Here is a 21,271-nt window from a genome sequence, read left to right on the forward strand (position 1 = left end):
TTAGGATTAAGAAGTATTTATCTTTGTAGAGTATAGATCTGTCGTAGGAGATGTATGTCATCATAAAATCTTCACAGTTATTGGTTTCCAACAGCATTTGACCATCGTATTGCTTTGGACTTGAATTGCTTTGGGCAGACATAGATACTGATTTGTTAGCCGAAACATGATCCTTTTCGGGTTTCATCAAGGGATCAAATTATAGTTCCAAGTGAACTGGCCAGTGGTCAGTTTGCTCTCTGGCTTCTTCCGATATTTCCCTAATAAATTTTTGTTAGCAAGGGTACTTGACTATCTGTAAAAATTCGGGCAGTATCACTGTTATAAAGTCTTATCAAACACATAATATTCTTAACCTCAGTGGCTCTGATGGAAAAATCGTTTCCCAAATGATGTTTCTTTTCGTTCATCATTAAATCGAATCCCGCTACTCTCAGCATTGTTCGAGTTATTAGTGTACAATCTGGTTTCCAAGTTAAACAAGGTATTTGTAACCCTTTCGCACACTGCTCATAATCAATATTAAGTCAGCTTAAGACCCTTCGAGTTCTTTTCGAAAAGATTCTCATTGCTGAATTATTGTTGTATTTTTGAAGAGGTTTAACGTTTAATTTTTTCTCTAAAAATGGATCATAAACAATCTCTATCTCTCCATGTTATTCTTCAAATCTGAGATATGGCAAATTGTGATAATTGGATGCCGGTATCTTTATAATGGCCTTAAAGAACAATCTCTTACATTTTTATACCCTACACCACCATAGTGGGGAGGGTATTATGCGTTTGTGCAGATGTTTGTAACGCCCAAAAATATTAGTCTAACACCCACCTTAAAGTATACCGATCGACTTAGAATCACTTTCTGAGTCGATTAAGCGATGTCCGTCCGTCCGTCCGTCTGGTTGGCTGGCTGGCTGTCCATGTAAACCTTGTGCGCAGAGTACAGGTCGCAATTTTGAAGATCTTTCGATCAAATTTGGTACATATTATTTTTTCGGCTCAAGGACAAAGCCTATTGAAACTGTCTGAAATCGGTCCATTATTTCACCTAGCCCCCATACAAATTGGACTTTATCGGTCATAAATGTTTAATTTATAAATGTATCTCCACAAATTGCGCTCCAAATAAGTTTTATATACACAAAATTTATGTCACCAAATTTTGTTACGATCGGTCCATAATTAGTCATAGCTCCCATATAGACCCGCTTCCGAAAATCACTTTAACGTGCATAAATCGCTTAAAAATGTTGGTAAGCACACAAAATTCAACATAGTTAATTTTAATATAGACATAAATCACACGACCGAATTTCATGGTGATCGGTCCATAATTGGTCATAGCCCCCATATAAGGCCCACTTCCAAAAATCATTCAAAAATATAAATTATTGAAATTTTAAAAGAAAAATCTAAAATCCCAAAGCTGGGATCAGAAAACAAAAAGCAGCTTTTGAAATCTCGATGTATCCCTATTTATCGCCAAAGTATTTTCCCAGCCCCGAAGGAAATGTGGACCCTATAGACAAAATTGTAAAAAATACCATTTTTGGGATTTTCGCTCCAGTTTTTAAGAATTGCGGGATTCCATTTGACCTTTTGACAAGTTTTTTTACACCTTGTTATTTAGAATAAGAAACTTAAAAAACGCTGAAAATTTCATTGAGTTTCGTTAATAAATAAAGATTTTATTACATATTCATTGAGTTTCTAAAACTAAAATTTATATCAAAATTTTAATAGGATTGCAAATATTAGGAACAATTTGATCCATATTTTTTCCGAGCTATATTTTTTTGTTTAGATAAGTTAATTTTTGGTCTTACAAAAAAAATTTCAAGTCAATATCGCAATTAGATTCAAAAATATGCCACTTTAAAACTCCGTCCTTCAAAAATATTGCACTTTTTCATACTAAATTTTTTTTATAAATTTTCTTAATATTTTATTCAACACAAATCATTGGTTCTGACTCAGCCAACTCAAATTGTATCCCGATCGGACCAGCCGTTTAGAAATGCTAGATTTATTTCCTAAAAATTTCGATTCTGCCCCACTGTGCAGTGTCGAAATAATATATGATTTAAAAAGATAGTTGTATTTGGACCACATTGCATACTGGCTGCCTGCAAGCCCTGAAGTTCCCATTAGTTCTTCTTTTGCAAGTTCAGAAAAATATAAATTTTAAATATTCTGTGGATCCTGTTAAGGATGTAACTCTTTGGAATGTCCTTCGGTTCCATTGATTTTTACCATAAGAATTTCTTCAGGGAGATTATATCTTCATCGATTGCGTGTGTACCTCTGTGAAACATTTCTCCGGTGTGCGGTCTAGGAATTGGGCATTGATTAGAAATTTTAATGATTGCTGTGAAGGCCAGCAGTCAATAATCCTTTTTATTGGCGAGTACATGATTCATTAAACGCTTTGGCAATCTGAATTCAGTAGATCCCAATTCCGTCTCAAATATCCATAATATTGTAATTTTATTCTTTGTCAGAACCTCTTAGGAGATGATCTTTAAGTATTTCGTTAAAGGTTGATCTTGTGAATAATAATGTATCTGGATACTTTGGAATTTAACTCTTTCTGTCTGAGAGCGGTTTCATTTTAAACTGACACTCTGTTGAATTGTTGCCTGATATGTTCTGGATACGAAATCATTTCCTGGCCTTGGTAACTCCGGTGCAACTGTATAGCTCATGAATTGGTCAATTGATGGAACTGCTGTTTGCACCATGGGTAAGGGAATGGGATCATATAGGGATGGATACGAGTGGGGTATCTGCTTGAAGGTAATATAAAAGTCTCAGCTAAATTACTATTAAACTAGATCATGATAATTTATTTGGTCTCAATATTTCAAAGTTAATTGCATAGATTGAATGATTTGAAAAAAACCATTAATTTTTCCCATTTTGACTCATTATTACCCAACAGCTAATGCCTGATGATGATAATGATGATCATGACATCTTTATGAGTGTTAACCAACAACACCTCCATCAAAGTGCCGATTTGCAATAAACTCGTAACCATACTTGTAATATTTTATGATTCCATCTAACTATAGTATATCTAATCAAATACAACTTCTCACGATATTCATTGCCAATTATTTGATTTGACATATGGCCAAAATAAAATAAAACACAACCTACCACAAACATAAATAAATTTAACGAATAATTGATATATGAAATACTACATAATTGGAATTATACGCTATAAAATTTTGGTTGAAAATTTAAACATAAAACCAATTAAAAATCATAAAATATTAAACTTGCTAGATGAATATTAATGACGAAGAAGACATAAATTGTGAGGAAAGAAAGAGAGAGAGAAATAGACAACTACAGTGCGTAAGTGAAGCATACAGCCACTAAATAAATACATTTGTTAATAACGTGAGCAGAATTCTAATTAAGGTTTGCTTGTGTTTCTTAAAAATAAAATATAAATATTTTCTGGTATTTAATTATTCAAAGAGAGCGAAACCGAACAAAAATTTTAGTTTCGGTTATTATTTATGCAAAAAAATGCATTTAAACATAAACAGCAGCGGCTTAGTAGTGAATAAATTTGGAATTAAATATGCGCGCCCAATAGCTGGAAAACAAAAAATAATTGCAAAATAGTTGTATCACACAGTTTAACTGTGTCTTAAATGCCAGTGGGGGAGTATTGTTCAAAGAGAATGTGATCAAAAACAGAGAAGGAGAGTCAAAATTTAGCTACTGTTAGGATAGATCATCATAGAGCTGTCAGCAAAAAATTGTTGGTCAAACTGTGGCTTACGAAAGACATCCGCTTTATAAATACACCAGAGACCAAGGAAGTCCATTTCATTGTGCAAACAACAATTGACTGGTTGACATTAAACTCGCTACCCAGTTTTGTCAGCCAACTACGGTTTTGAACTACGATTACATAAGTTGGATTAAATACAAAAAAAAGAAAGAAAAAAGAAAAACTGTTGAAAGAAATACAAAATAACGAAAAATAAAATAAAATGAAAGTGTTTACCTTGACTTTGGTGGCCGTGTTATTGATTGGAGCCTCGAGTGCGGCTAAAATCAGACGTGGCGAAAAACGTGCTGCTGTAGAAGCAACTAAAGCCACTGAAACTGAAGATGCTGCTAAAGCAGAAATAACAGAAGCTGATAGCGACAAAAAGGAGAAAGAAGTGCACAAGAGAGGCATCTTTCATTATGGCGGTGCTTTAGCTTCTCAAGGCAGCTTGTGGCCCAAAACTTATGCCTCTCATTATGGCTATGGTTTACATTTGCCTGCCGCCTCTGGCTTTTCGGTGGCTCCTGTGGCTGCCAGCCACTTGCATGCTCCCTCTGTTTTGAAATACAACAATGGTTTCCACTATAAAACCTTTGCTGGTCCTTCAGTTTTATCGGGTGTTTCCGCTTACGGTGGAGTTTCTGGTTTAAGTGGTGTTTCTGCTTTAAGCGGCGTTTCTGGTTTAAGTGCTGCTTATCCCACTTATGCCAGCCTCAGTCCAGCTGTATCGCATGTTCATCAAGCTGCCGCCGCCCAACCTTTCATCATCAGACCCGGTAATGCCGTTGTACAGTCATACAGTGTTACCTATCCTCACCGTAAACCTGCTGTAGCTCTTAAACCTGTGCATGCCTATGCTTCGGTAGCCCCAGTACAACATTTACATCCAGTTCAAGCTGTACAACCTGTAGCTACTGTACAACCCGTTGCTGCCGTACAACCTGTACAGCCCGTTCACACTTTCCAAACCGTACAACACTTACATCCCGTTCAGCCTGTACAACCCGTCCAACATTTGCAACCCGTACAGCCCGTTCATCATTTGCAGCCTGTTCAGCCCGTCCAACATTTGCAACCCGTACAGCCCGTTCATCATTTGCAGCCAGTTCAGCCCGTCCAACATTTGCAACCCGTACAGCCCGTTCATCATTTGCAGCCAGTTCAGCCCGTGCAACATTTGCACCCGGTACAACCGGTTCAATCTGTTGTTCAAGTACAACACTTTAAACCACCCGTACATTACGATGTCACTCAACAATTTCCTTCATTTTTCCAGACCTCCTTTGCACAATCCGGCCCAGTTCCTGCCATTCCCCAAGCCCCCACATTTTCTTTTAGCCCAGCTCAACCCGCTTTCCCTGCTATTCCTACTTTCCCTAATCCTCCTGCATACCCCACAATTCCCTCAGTGCCTGCGGTACCCGCTCAGCCTTCAGTGCCCGCCGTACCTGCTGTAAATCATCCCAACATTCCCACCATTCCTTCCATACCCAATTTCCCCCAACCCCAGGTGCCTACCAATGGTTTCTTCCCCGTTAGCGTACAGCCTCCATTGCCCCAACAACCACCAGCCTTTGGCAGTGTTAATCCCCAGGCTCAATTCCCTGGTTTTGGTCCAATTGCTGGCAGTAATCCTGATGTTGGCAGTGCCGAAGCTGCTCCCCAAATTCCCGTCCAGCCTGTGCCCAGTCCCGAGCCAGAATTGCCAGCTCCCCAGCCCCAACCCACACAACAGCCCTGGAAGCCAGTTCTGTATCAACCTCCTACTGCTGAAACTAATGTGAATCGTCCTTCGCATACTTTGTTGCCTCCCTATGGTAACTCTCCAGCTGAAGGTAAGAGCCACATTTTCATACCTACAAATATTAAACAGTTATACTCTTCCACACATTATTTACATTGAAACAGATTTAAAGAGCTTTATCTTAAAGCTTTAAAGTTTTATAAAGTCTTTATTTTTTAGGTAAAACATTTAAAGGATTTCAGGGAGTCAGGAAGTCAGTAAATATTGGAAAATCAGATCAAGGAATAAAGCTTTTGAGAAGCTTTTATATAATGTAGTGATTGGCTTAATTGAAGTTCAAAGCTTTATTGTGTGAATTGTTGTTCACATGATTCATTTTAAATCAAAATTTCTAAGAGTTTCTTAAAATTCTGGTTTAAACGCGTTGAAAGCTTTCAGAATTATTCGATTTTCCAAAGTAAGAACTTCAGATTGTTGTTGAAATAGTCTCCTTTATTTATTATATCAATCTTTCCAATATCTTGTTCCAATTTCCTTCATTTGGTTTTAAAAACCATGAAATGAAGGAAATTGGAATTAATTGTAGCTGAAAGCTTTATTGTATCAATATCTCCAACATTTTTGTTTCTATTTTGTTCACATGGTTAATCTTAAGTCAAACTTATAACGACTTCCTTATAATTCCCATTTGAATAAATCGATTGGGCTAAGCACTGGTAGAATTTCCCAAAAAAAAAACTTCAGATCTCTGCAGAAATCTTGAGTTATTCCAATCTGTGAAATTTCATGTTCCTTCATTTATTTCGTTTTAATTTAAACTTATTGACAGTTTCTTAAAAACTCCATTTAAAAACATCGATTGGATCCAATATTGGTGGATTACCCAAACAAACAACTTCAGATTAATGTGAAAATCTCTAGTTCTAATATTCTTTCATTCAAACAAACGATTTATTGTATAAATCCATTAAATTTCCTTCATTTGGTTCTTTTTAAGACGAACTGAATGAAGAGTTTCTTTTAATTCCTATTTGAACTTATCGATTGTTAGATTTTTCAAACAATTAACATCAGATCGTTGTAGAAATCTCCAGTTATAGTATCCGTTCCTTCAACCAAACGATTTATTGTATCAATATCTGCAACTTAATGTTCCAATTTTCTAGTTGTTTTTAGTCAAACTTATAAAGGTTTTCTTAAAATTCCCATTCGAAGATATCGATTGGGCTTAACACTTCTAGATTTCCAAAATCAATTGGTTGTAGAAATCTCCAGTTATCCTTTCCTTCAAACAAACGATTTATTGTATTAATATCTTCAATTTCAAGTTCCAATTTCTTTCAGTCGGTTCTTTTTAGTCAAACTTATGCAGAGTTTTTTAAAACTGGTAGATTTCATAAACAAACAGATTCAGATCGTTCTAGAAATCTCCAGTTCAAAAACGATTATTTAAACGAAAACATGAGAATATGTTAATTTTACGAAGCTTTTGAGTTCTTTATTCCATATATAATGAGGAAATTTCGATATCATCGCTGCATATATCTTTCCAGATTTTTGTTCTCGCATGTTGCTCCTTTAAAGCCATATTTTAACTTCTAAACTTCAATTAAAATTACTTAATTTCCTATAGTATCTCTGTTATGAAATTTTCTTTAAATTTGATTCTAACTTTGAAACTTCAGTTAAAACAGGCGCGGATCCAGGTCAACCATTTGGAAAAATCAAAATTTGTTGTATATTTCATTTTTATTCTTTTTTATATGAAACATTTTCAGATTTGGGGGGGGGGGTGTGTTAATTCCTATTTCACTCCCTCTGGATCCACGCCTGAGTTGAACTAATGGATTTTCCTAACAAACAACTCTAGTTCTTTGTATAGATCACTCCAGTTTCGAGAGACTTTGAAACTTCAAATGTATTTGAATCTATTGAATTTGCCAAAGAATAGTTTGTAAAAATCTCTCCGATTTCGAGAGATCCTATAAAATTTTCTTCCAGCTACTCTTTTGAATCAAGGTACCTGAAAAATTCAATATATTTCAAACTTAGGAACTTTATTCAAGCTCCGGTTTGGATTAATTGGCATCATAGCTCACATGTTCTCGTTGTGAAACCTTTCACTTCAATAAAATTAGGCGCGGATCCAGATCAACCATTTGGTTTGGAAAAATCAAAATTTGGGCGGGGAAATTTTATATTTCACGCACTCTTGATCCACGCCTGAGTTAAACTAATGGATTTTCCAAACAAACAACTCCAGTTCTTTGTATAGAACCCTCCAGTTTCGAGAGACTTTGAAACTTCAAATGTATTTTAAACTATTGAATTTGCAAAAGAAAGAAGTCTAGTACTTCGTAAAAATCTCACCAAATTCGAGAGTTCCTAAAAAATTTTCTTCCAGCAACTCTTTTGAATCAAGGTACCTGAAAAGTTCATTATATTTCAAACTTAGGAACTTCATTGAAGCTCCAGTTTGGATTAATTGGCAGCATAAATCACATGGTTCCCAATATTGTTCTCTTATCGCATCAGTTGTCTTATGCTTCTTGTTCTTCGTAACTTGCCAGTCATCCGTTTCACTTGATGAAGATGTGGTTTCTACCCAAATCACCCGAGTCTTGTTATTAAGTATTTGTGGACTAAGCTTTTTTGGTCTAAAGTCCCAAAGTGCAGGACGCAGAAGTTGTCTCCTCATATTCTTCTTCGTTGAAACTTCTACAAAAATCATTGTAAAGGAGGCGAATTTTATTGAAAATCGCGTCCTCTCTATGTCCGATTAGCCCAGGTTGTTTGGTGTTTGCTATTTCTTTCATTATTCCTATATGCATTTATTGTTAGACGCGTCTTCTCTATATACAGATTAACACAGGTAGATTAGTGTTGGCTCTTTTCCCCATAGTAATGCCCATATCACAACTAAACTCATACAAATCTTGGGTAGTTTCTGCAGTTTCCATCAAAACTGCCATTCCACATATACCCTCCATTCTTGGATATCTTACGATGTATAAAACATTGCTTTGCAACTCAGACTATCTTTATTGTCAAAATATGGGCTTGAATTAGGTTCCCATAATCCGTTAGATGGAAGGATAGTCCCAAAGACAACTGGTTTCTAACATTTGCATGTGATCTTGATCCAGCGGTTAATATTTAGATGATAGTCCCCTGAAGGTGGAGATTAATTATCTTAGTTTGATCCCTCGGTTATATTCTTCATAATACCCGGATGGAAACTGGTTCAGGTATTGCGTAACTATCGAAAATATCTAAAATATTAGGGAAAATATTTGGTGATAACCAGTTAAGGATGCCGAACAGAGCCTTAAATGGAGTAGTCCTAGTCACTAGAGCTTAAAACTCTTTAAACTCCCTAACAATGAACAACGATTTTTTAAGGTTTGGGATTGATAACTGCTTTATTTGAGTCTCCTTGGTTGCCAGGAGTCTATTGGAACTTTGGGGTTTATAGATTTGATCGTGTTTTATTGAAAGCTGCAGTACATTTGGACTAATGTTCTGGAAGAATATAGATAAAAAATGGCCAAAGAAATCGAAAACATTAAAAGCAGTCGATTTTATGTTCAAATCGAGTTTAAAGTCTTCGTCATTTGACATTATATTTATTTGATTAATGGCCTCATTTTATAAAACGAAGCGTTTAGAAACGAAAGCAATTTGTATGAAGAATACTGGGAAAAAGGTTTGAAACTTGAATTTTTTCCATACAAAATTTGTTTAACGTTTGTCGTTTCATTTTACAAAATTAGACCCTAAAAGAAAAGTTTGTATTAGAAACAATGGGCCATATTAATTCTGAAATCTTAAATCTATGATCCTTTTACCTTGTAGACAAAAAATTTAATAGTATCCAAATTGAATTTGGATTGATATTAAGGAGGATATTTCTCAGTTTCCCTATAGTAGATATTCGTACTTATCTACTCAAAGATCGATTAGATATTAACAAAAACTTTACAATTTCACCCTACAAATCATGAAATCTTTACACTAACTTTACTCTTAAACATCCTACAACTCAACTTTCCTACTAGCCTAATAACTCCTTTAAACAAAATCCTTAATTTGCAACAACCTTTCTCTTCCCCAAAACCCATCCCCTCTACTAGGTTACCTGCCACCTGCTTCCTCTTCACACAACGGTAAACTGCAACAGGAATACACCATCGATAGCAGTCTATTCGATAATCTCTCAGATGCTGACATTCAACAGATCTTTGCCCAGGCCAATTTAGCTGCCCAGCGTGATCATCATCATCATACAGTGCACAACTATCACACTCGTTTCTAAGCGAATGCAACGAGAGCGTTGACAGGAGAAAGCAAAACGATTATTTTTTTTTTCATAAACATAAACTCGTACATTTAAGTAGGAAGGCTCTTAGTTTGAGCAAAAAACGAAACTTAAAGGCCAAAGTATTTTAAGTTAGAAATTCAGGAATATTTCTTTTTCGTATTAAAAAAAAGAAGGAAAGAAATCACAATTTGCAGTGTATACTTTAAGGCTTAAATTTTAGGTTAAAAATTAGAATATTGTATTTGTATGTAGATAATATTTATTACATTTTTTTATTGTTTGTTAAATTGTATGAAAGAAACAGAAAATATAATACTGAAAAAATATAATTTCAGAGGTTTTATTTAAACAATGCGGAAGTTGTTAGGTGAAGAAGATATTTTAATGTGAAAAATATTAAAATAAAAAATTATTCTAGAGCGACCTTTGTTAATATTTCTGATGTCTCAGATTGAAAAGTGTCAAAATGCATAAATTCATAATCAAATTTTGAGCAATAAGTACACATCAATATTTGGGGCCTCGGTGTAATTTTTGCAAAAAAGTGATAATTTTCTCACGCTCATATCTTGCAAACAGTTCGGAATTTTTATTTACTCTCTGAGGCAAAGTTGTAGCCCTTGTCATAAAGAATAAAAACTGTGAACATATAAAATCAAAAAAACTTCATCTTCAAGATCAAAATCGCAAAAAAACTTCGAAATAAAAATTAGAAATTATCTTTTTTAAGCTGCCTAAAAGTATGCTTTATTTAATAGTTTATGGCCCAAAACACATAATTCCTTTAGTTTTTCTTACTAACTTAATTTGACGTAGCTAAACGGTGTTAAGAATCATTCTTAGGAAGTTCATATGTTCTAGAAAGTTGTTTATTAAGATCTTAGGTACATTTTTGTATTTGATTGTTTTCTTGAATTTTGAACGGTTTGCTACCTATGAACCTGAACAGGAGAAAAAGTTAAAAAAATCGAATTTTTTAAAGTTTTTTGCGATTTTGATCTTGAAGATGAAGTTTTTTTGATTTAATATGTTTACAATTTTTGTTCTTTATGGCAAGGGCTACAACTTTGCCTCAGAGAGTAAATCAAAATACCAAACTGTTTGCAAGATATGAGCCTGAGAATATGATCACTTTTTTGCAAAAATGCCGTCTTTACTAAAGTTGCTTACTAAGGAAAGTCGATTTTCGTTACAGCTGATGAAAATATTTACCAAGAAAACTTTAATTTTTATAAACAAGATTTTATATTTTTAAAATTTGGGTGTTAAAAACTATTATTTTTCCATCGATTATTCGAATAATTATTTTCAACATAACATTTGTACAAAGTCTGGGTAAAATCATGGACAAAAACATTAGTAAGTATCCATTTATTTCAAATACATTTCGGTACTAATAACAATTTTGTGGTACCAAATATAGTACGTACAAATTTCCCATCACTAGTCTCTAAAGCATAAATAATATTGGCGCAATTAGCATGAAAAGCTTTCACACACAAGAAAGCTTTTCATTCATAAAATTGTGTATAAAAACTTCCGGTTAAACGAAAAATGTTGCTAACAAACATATTCTAAAACAAAACATGTTGACTAAAATCAGGAGGCATCAATGTTGGCAATATTCTGAAGTCTTTGAAATGTTTTTGAGGATTCAACAATCTAAATATTCTCAGTTGCTGGGAAAACGTTGATGGAATCGTAAGCGTTTTAATGGTAAAAAAAGTGGAATAGAGGAAATTCTTATTTAGTAATTATAAATAATAATCAATAAAACTTATTTATTAATAACTAGCTGATCCGACAGACGTTGCACAGTGGTTTAGAAACTTTTTTTTTTTTGGAAATAATTCGGTATCTTGTGAATTATTGGATATATTGTTACGAAATTTCACATGGTTTGAGCTGAGGTGTTTTCGAGTTGATTTACGTCTATTCAGCTTCCTAGCGATAATGGGGACCAGTGCGTAGCCCCCCAAAGTTGGTCACCTCGGGTCTCAAATTTTTTAAAAAAATCGCCAAAAATCCATTTATGATCCGAATGAGCTGACAAATTTGTACGTTTTTTCATTAATGCGTGCAAAAATCTGTTACACTAAAATTTCTGTTAAGTCAGTATGTGTTTGAATTCAAAATTTACATTTGATATGTTAATAACATTTTGTACGCATTATACGAAAAAACGTACAAATTTGTCAAAGGGGGCAAGGTTTGTGGAACTTCTGAGGAGTAAATAAAGGTTTTTTATATAAGTATTTGATACTGTTAAAAACATTATGACCTGAGGATTGATATTTTAGTAAAATTAAATAATTTTATAAAATTTTGGGACATCATTTACCTTGAAAACTAAAAAAATACAATATGGTGATTTTTCACGAATAAAAATATAAAATTTGACTTAATGTAAAATTTTAACAATCAAAGATATCATAACAAAATTTGGAATCAATATAGACTAAAATGTTCTTAAATTAATAGCATTAGAATTTTTGATATTTTTTATTTTCATATAACGAAATTCCTATGACGGCGAAAATGTGTTCCAAAAACTGAGTTTTTTCAGAAAAGTGCATACTGTGACGTTATTTACTGTGTGATAGTAAAAACACTTAGTAAATATTTAAGAAACATATGGAATTATACAAATATGGAGCTTTTTCGTGGATCCGTGCTTTGCCTTTTTAGAATTTTTTACTCAAATCGAAATTTTTTTAAAAAATTGGCCAAGTTTGGATAGTTCTGCGGGGTGATATGTCCGATTAACTGAGCCAAGTTTTTCTTTACACGCTTTTGCATTAAGTTGTCTTTCCGGATCATATAAAAATTCTATATAGTCCCGAAGAACATTTTTTTCTACAAAAGAAAAAGTGTATGTGCTTTTTTGAAAAAAAACGTAAAAAATACGGCCTTTTTTACAAGTTCCAACTTTGGATGCGTATAACTTTTTATAGGGAACAGATAACTGTTAGCAAGTTTCTTTATTTTATTTAGAATTTTATCGTCAATATAGCTGATAAAACTAAATTTCGACCCTCCGTAGGCCCGTCATATCTAAAAAACCATAAAAAGATCGAGCAAAATTAAAAAAAATAAATCAATAAACCTGAATATCTCTTCAACTAATAGAGATAACCTACACTTGTAGGTCCTTCTCAAGGACTATTTATATTTAAAATTTCAGCTCATTCGGATCATAAATGGATTTTTGGCGATTTTTTAAAAAAATTTGAGACCCGAGGTGACCAACTTTGGGGGGCTACGCACTGGCCAACCTTATCGCTAGGAAGCTAAACAGACGTAAATCAACTCGGAAACACCTCAGCTCAAACCATGTGAAATTCGTAACAAAATATATTTCCAAAAAAAAAAGTTTCTAAACCACTGTGCGTTGTCCTGTCCAAATTAAAAAAATGCTTGTGTTCGATTTGTGAGAAGCGGTTTGAAATGGGTAAAAAGAAAAAAATGAGTGATCACAGATCGAGCTACTTTTCCTGATTAAACGCTTATTGGCCAAGTTATTAACGAATTTAGATATTTTGAGTTTTTATATAAAAAGTCGATTTTTGGCCAGAAATATGAGTGATCACAGATCGAGCTGCTTTTCTTACATAAATTCTAAACTAAAATCGATTATTTGTATTTGTAAGGGTTCAATGTACGAGTACGTAATAGTTCCATAGGAAAACATAAAGTAGAAATACATTTTATTGTTTATGAAAGAAATATAAATAATGAAATTAATAAATATTATGATAAAGTAAATTTAATGGTAGAATGAAAATCAAATTTAATTTATTTTCTCTCACAACAATTTTAAAAGTCTGCTCTTTGAACTGACCTTCAACTTTATTTATTTCATTTTGTTTATTTCAATTCATTTAAACTGACTTTTAACTTTTTTTTTTGTTAAAGGGTCGCTTGTTGTCATAAACATTTGTGTTTTTGATGTTAAAACTTGTGTGAATTTTTTGGGTTTGTTTTGTTGCGGAAAAACATACATATTTCAATTTGTGAGAGATTTTTAAATTTTCATACAAAATTTAAATATGAAAATATCATCTATAATTCCAGTTCAAAGATTTAGATTAAATGAAAAAAAATAAGTTTAAAATTGCGGTAATTTTACCATTCATAATAACATGAATATTTCTAAATAAACTGGAAGTTAACATTTCATCACCTAGATTAGATTAAGGAGGATCCATGCATAGTGAGAAAAGTAAATTTTCCTATTCGGTAAGTGATCAAAATTATTGTGCGAAGTAATTAGAGGTCTTCAGAGAATCGTCATACTGAGAGACAAAATCTACCATACATCTACACAATTTGCTCCCAATATTGCTCAAAATATACTTGTTGTTGTTTTAGATCCAAACAAATCTATGAATATAATGGAATCTGTCGATTGGCAAAATATTTGGTCTTCACAATGAACGTGAATATTTTTACTTTAGGAAGAAAATTTATAAACAAATTTCCGAAAATTTTTCCCGATTGGGAACTCAAAGTGAACGACATATGTATATCTCGATCTTTTCAAAAAATTCTCAATTTTTATACCCTTCACCCTTCATGTATAAATATAAGTCTGTCATACCGTTTGTAATTTCAACATTTTTCATTTGTGACCCCATAAAGTATTTATGTTCTGGATCGTTAAAGAGAGCGGATCGATTTAGTACATACTTCTGTTGGTCATTATCATTTTACATGCCAAACAAATTCAAGTTCAATGTAAATCAAGCTAAAATTTATACTGTTTTCCTTAAACAGTTTTCTTTTCTTTCCTTTTCATTATCGATTTATTTTTCAATTTGTTTTATCTTGTGGTAGATGAAAACGAATTTTTGTCTGCCGGGAAATTGATTTTACAAAGGAAATCATTTAAAAATGAACTTAAACGATTTAAATAATTGTATTATTCAAAGAACAGCAGACTATAAATGAAGAAAAAATATATTATAGTGTCCAACTTAGTTTTCGATGTTGTTAAATTCGCTGTACTTGAGTACGCTGAATCCAGTGGTGCTAACCGTTTTTTTATGTTAGCTCTTGTTTTCGAGATATACCGTTATTTCGAAAATGGAGGAGGTTGCACAACATATATTCGCATAACTCAAAAAAGGGTTAAGCATCTATATCTATATATAAAAGAGTGACGTTACTGACTGACTGACCGATTCATCATCGCACAGCCCAAATGTCTGAAGCTAGAATCATGAAATTTTAACTGTGGGTTACTCCCTCCTCAAAACGATCCGATAAGAAGCAATTTCTGGAAATTCGAACGTTTAGGGGTTAAAAAAGGGTAAAAACGGGTAAATTCGGTAACCTTATATCTTAAAAACTAAGAAAGATACAAAAAAACTTAAAATTCCATTTAAAAAAAAGCTGACAGGTGTTTCGTACTTTTTCGAAATTCGAACCTTTTAGGGGAGAAAACGGGTAAAAACTGTATTTTGGTACTTTTTTGGCACCCTATGTATCTTTTAAACCAATAAACATAGAAACAAATTTTAAATCGTATTCTTTACTTATCAAAAAAAAATAAATAAACTTTGGTACTTTTTGGAAATTCGCATCCTTAAGGTATAAAAATTGTGTTTATTTTTGGTACTTTTTTATAAAATATGTTTTTCTATAATTTGACATTTTATTATGAGCTCCCACCACGATACAGAAATTTATTTGAATAAAATTTTACCACCGCAATGGGGATAAAAAAGGTACCAAAAAGGGGATAAAATCGGGAAAATACATTATATTTGAAATTATTAAGCCAATTTTTATAATTTTTTTTAACATTGGTTCCTGGATTCATACAAAAATGAACTAACAGGTACTATTTGGAACTCGAGTGCCAAGGTATATATTGGGCCAAATTCGGGTAAACAGTTTGGTATTTTTTTTTGAAACATATTTTTTCTTGGAGATATGTCTGTAGCATAAACAATTTTGGCAAAATGGAATATTTTTAAATTTCAAATTTGGGGGGTGTTCAAGAAGGAAAAGGGAAATTGGTACTTTTCTCCTAATGGTACTTTTTTGACATTTTAAATTATTTCACTTATCGACATTGAAGTTAGCTGATATGTATCTGAGTGAAGTTAGTATTAGGAATAGGGAATAATATTTAGGTACAAAAATATGAGAACTTACTTTTTTATTGTTCTAATGGTACTTTTTAAATTTTCTATAGCAATGGACTTAGAAACATGAAATTAAGGATATATGGTCCTAAGTGAGTAGGAATTCTAGGGGAACACTTTTTGGTACTTTATCTTTATTCGAATGGTACTTTTTGTAATTTCTTCGCCAATGAGCCTAGAAAAATGAAATTAAGCTTACATGGGCCCGAGTGGGTGGTAATCCGTAAGGAGCTTGTTTTTTGGTACTTTTTCTATATTCTAATGGTACTTTTTGAATTTTCTATAACAGTGAACTTAGAAACATGAAATTAAGGATATATGGTCCTAAGTGAGTGAATATTAAGGGGATACTTCATGGTAATTTTCTTTAATCTGATGGTCCTTTTTTGAAATTTCTATAACAAACATGAAATTAAGCATATATGGTCCTAAGTGGTTGAGAATTCTAGAGGTAGACTTGTTTGTACTTTTTCTTTATTCGAATGATATTTTTTTGTAATTTCTTCACCAATTAACCTAAAAACATAAAATTAAGCTTATATGGACCCGATAGAGTGGGAAACCACAAGTTGGGGCTTTTTGGTACTTTTTGTATATTATAATGGTACTTTTTTAATTTTCTGTAATAATGGACTTAGAAATATGAAATTAAGCGTATATGGTCCCGTGTGAGTGAAAATTCAAGGGCATACTTTTTTGAATTTTCTATAATAATGGACCTAGAGTTTCCAAAAGACCGAAGAATTCCAAAGCCGTGGTTTCGGTTTTAAAAAATTGAAAACCGATCAGTTTCGGTTTTTTTTGGTTTTGTGATAATTTATTAAATATTAAATGTTATAGAAACAAAATTAGTTGATAATAAAGGAAATGCTATACAAATTTAAAATTCAAACTTGACGGGTTATGGTTTAGTGAATGCGAATTCAAAAGTGATAATCAATGGTACTATTTCCTTGTTGCAATTGTACTTTTTTAATATTTTATAATAATAAACCTAAAAATTTAAAATTAGGCAGACATGATTCTGAATGAATTTGAATTCAAACAAGTAAGAAAGTATGTTCGGTCAAGCCCGACCATATAATACCCTACACTAAGTAAAAGAGCAAAAACATTTTTCTTTTAAAATTTCAATAATTTATATTTTTGAGTGATTTTTGGAAGTGGGCCTTATATGGGGGCTATGACCAATTATGGACCGATCACCATGAAATTAGGTCATGTAATTTACGTCTATATGAAAGTTTACTATGTTGAATTTTGTGAGTATACCAACATTTTTTGGTGACATGAATTTTGTATATATAAAACTTATTTGGAGTGCAATTTGTGTAGATACCTATATAAATTAAACATTTATGACCGATAAAGTCCAATTTCGGGAGGACATTTGTATGGGGGCTAGGTGAAATAATGGACCGATTTCAGCCAGTTTCAATAGGCTTGGTCCATGGGCCGAAAAAATAATATGTACCAAATTTCATCGAAATATCTTCACTCTGCGCACAAAGTTTACATGGACAGCCAGCCAGCCAGCCAGCCAACCAGACGGACGGACGGACATCGTTTAATCGACTCAGAAAGTGATTCTAAGTCGATCGGTATACTTTAAGGTTGGTGTTAGACTAATATTTTTGGGCGTTACAAACATCTGCACAAACCCTACACCACTATGGTGGTGTAGGGTATAAAAAGTTGACTTTAGTGGTAACTTTCATTTGCATTTTCTTTAATAATGGATCCAGGAATATGAAATTAGACATTTACAATTAGATTCACAAAGGGAGTACTATTTCTTTAATCTAATTGGATTGGCGAAGCGCACCTGGTCAGCTAGTATTGAATAAACTAAAAAAAAACGAAATTCCACAACAAAATTACCTTTAAGTAAGACTAAAACTTTTTTTTAATTTGCGCAGTCGTTTTTGAAACATAATTTTTTTAGCTGCATTTTCCTAGTTTTTTGCCCTTTTAACAAACAAAAAATTCGAAATTTTCCTTAAAAATATTCTAAAACGACTGCTCAGATTAAATAAACGTTTTATTGCGGAATTTTGGTTTTTTTAGTTTATTCAATAATCTTAACCGTTTTTGAGTTATGCGAATATATGTTGTGCAACCTCCTCCATTTTTGAAATAACGGTTTATCTCGAAAACAAGAGCTAACCTAAAAATAACGGCTAGCACCACTGGATTCAGCGTACTCGGGGTGCCCCGCTTGACAGAAAGAAAAAATGTCAATTTCGTGCACAATGTTATTATTTGCACTATTAAAGCCACTAGTGCATATGATTAATATTTTTTATTTTTCCATTAACTCATATTAATCATACGTAGTGGTGGAATTAATAAATATATTGAATTTGCTTTAAAACTTTTAGACATTTTCTAAATAGTTTAAAATCTATTAATTTTATCAGAATCTTTACTGGCAATCACTCAAATGTAATACATGCATATAAATTAATTTAGTTGGAGGAATTACAGGAGCTGTAGGTTTGATTTTATACTTCTTAATCTAAATTTTTACTCTTTCTGACAGTGATTGGTGATTATGAGATTTACGTGGCTATTGTTTGGAAACATTAAATGCTCCTCTGTTTGAGCCTTTACATATGTTAGAAGTCCTGTAAGTAAACTAATTATAATACTTATTTGCATGTGTCTTTATTTGTTTGTATATTTAAAATTTTTTCCCAAGATGTACTCATTTTTCTTTTAAACAAACTCAATTCCATATCTCAAACAATGTTACAGACAAGATTACATATTTGTTCTGACATTCATCTATGTATATAAAGGGTCTTTCATTAAGTGCTTCCAATTTTTAAATTTAAATCAAAACATAGTGTGTGTGAGATATCATCGACATTTTTTATTTGTTTGAAGGGTCTATCGATGCCATAATGTATAGAATATAACATCGTGTAAATCGCACATCCAAAATGTCCAATTTTTCATGACTCTGGCGCATAAATAAGTCCAATGTGGTTCGTCCTGTCTAAACCACATGTCGTTGGTGTCCGTATCAGTAAATTGAGGTCAAAAGAAGTTGGTAAATACCTCCCTATAGCGATTGCCGTTGACGTTGATGGCCTAGCAAACGTCGCACAGTGGCGCCCATAGAACAAGTGAGGTTGTAAAAATCAAAAATGTCATGTGCCCCTAAAAATATTGAATAAACCTATTTTACAGTAAATTGTCCAACAATATCAAATATGCTACTCTTATTACAATCAGAAGATATAGCCCCTCAAAGTTGACTGATTTTCAGTTTTCAAAAAAACAGACAATTTTTAGGTAATTTGGTCCGCTTTCAGATACAATATAACGGATCGTCATTATTTTTGATTCTATTGATAGACGTATTTATTAAGAAAAGAATAAACAAAAAATGTACTTTTTGCTTTGAATTTGTCCCGGTAAATCGATATTTACCAACTATCCATTTTTTCAATATTTCTCAACTTTGATGGAAAAATAAAAAAAACTATCAATTTCTATATTTGCCATATTTTCAAAATAAGTTGTTTGATTATTCCTTTACCTAATGCAGAAATTTCCAGCTGCCCATTCTAGCCCCATTTTTTGCTAGAGATAAAATTTTGAAAAAAGACATGATTCCAAAAGTGACATACATATGGTTACGTTTTAACCTTTTCAAAACGCTGGTTTATTTCCTTTAAATAAACCGGATACTTTTGATTGCAAATAAAAGACGTTTAGTAGTTCAAAAATTGTAACAACTCTTTATTTATTTAAAATGTACAACAACCACAGAATTAAATAGTCACTCAATGTTTTTTATACACGTTTATAAATTCTCAGAAATACAGACACTTTATAATGTACACGAATTCACTTGAAAAATACAGCACACTTTAAGGCACTCAGTTGATGTTTATTCGAATAGAGTCTCTGATAAACTCACTCACGACTGCAACCTCTGCCACTATTTATAACACTGCATTACCATCTAGAAAGCTCTATTTCTACAATGTTCTTTAACTGAATATTCGAATTCGAATATACGGTCGCAGCAAACAGCGTTGCCAACTTACGAATAATGGTCAACTGAAAGCTTTTATTTAATAATGCTCACAGATATGTTACAGTTTGCTATTACAGCACTGTTATTTGAAAGCATTATGCTACTTTTAAATCAGCCCTTAAAATCGTTATATTTGAATTCAAGTACAATTTCGTAACAATATAACCGTGAAAAACCAAACAAATTTTTTTTTTTAATATTTTCTGGAATAATTTTAAATCATAAAAGCCTGTAAAAAGAATCATAAAAAATTAAAAAAAAAAAATTATTTTACTTCCCATAAAATTGATTTTTCCCCAAATTTCAACTTTGCTAACCCATAAGTAGGCACCTGAAGGGCGTAGAATCACTTTCAAACATGCATTTCATAGGCTGATGCCTTTTAAATTTTTTAATTATCTCATTTGGTTCAAAAGTTATGTTTTTTGCAACAAAAAAACTCAAATGGCGCCACTGTGCATCGTTCTCAAAGAAATATGGACCGATAATATCCTAAAGCCCAATATCTACAACAAAATGTGGACGCTCTTGGATCTCGTATGGATTGGTATCGTCCCAAATTCGACAATTTTGAAGATGATTTTTTGATGAAAAACTAACAGAACATGTCTTTTTTTGAAAACAATTTTATCATTTACACTTATTCTTGAATGCTATATTCATCAGTGGTAATTTGGCGATTTGGATACAAATTGAATAAATGACAGCTAATTCATTAGATGTAGCTTCAACAATAAGGCCTCTATTAACTGTTAAAGTTCGGAAGTCCCTATTGGAAGACCCTTTACTTTAGATTTATCTCTACAGATATCTGTATAGAAATCAAATACAAATATATATTTGTAATCACATTTACAAGTTCTTAAAGGGAATACTGTTTATATTAGATATTCATATAAAGTAATTTCAAGGCTTAGTAAATGATTATTATTTCAATAAAATAGAAGACAATCTAAGCTGATGACATACAAATTAATTCCAAATACACAAATACAAAACAAACAAACAATAATGGCTGAGGTTGGGAAAAATAAAAACCATAAAAGGGAAACGTCGTTTTTATACCCTTCACCTTCGTGAGAAGGGTATATATAAGTTTGTCATTCCGTTTGTAATTTCTACATTTTTCATTTCCGACCATATAAAGTATATATATTCTGGATCCTTATAGATAGCGGAGTCGATTAAGCCATGTCCGTCTGTCTGT

The 21,271-nt window shown here is 32.5% G+C and overlaps 1 protein-coding gene across 1 annotated transcript; it reads left to right on the forward strand.

Moving 5' to 3' along the window:
- The first annotated feature begins 4,016 nt into the window (after positions 1-4,016).
- Positions 4,017-9,855, forward strand: LOC135958638 (uncharacterized). The gene is made up of 4 exons (XM_065509531.1): positions 4,017-4,395; positions 4,435-4,727; positions 4,791-5,631; positions 9,674-9,855. The coding sequence occupies exons 1-4, from the start codon at positions 4,017-4,019 to the stop codon at positions 9,853-9,855; spliced, it is 1,695 nt and encodes a 564-aa protein (XP_065365603.1).
- The last annotated feature ends 11,416 nt before the right edge of the window (positions 9,856-21,271 follow it).

Source organism: Calliphora vicina, chromosome 4 (assembly GCF_958450345.1).
Source record: "Calliphora vicina chromosome 4, idCalVici1.1, whole genome shotgun sequence".
Classification (NCBI taxonomy): Eukaryota; Metazoa; Arthropoda; class Insecta; order Diptera; family Calliphoridae; genus Calliphora; species Calliphora vicina.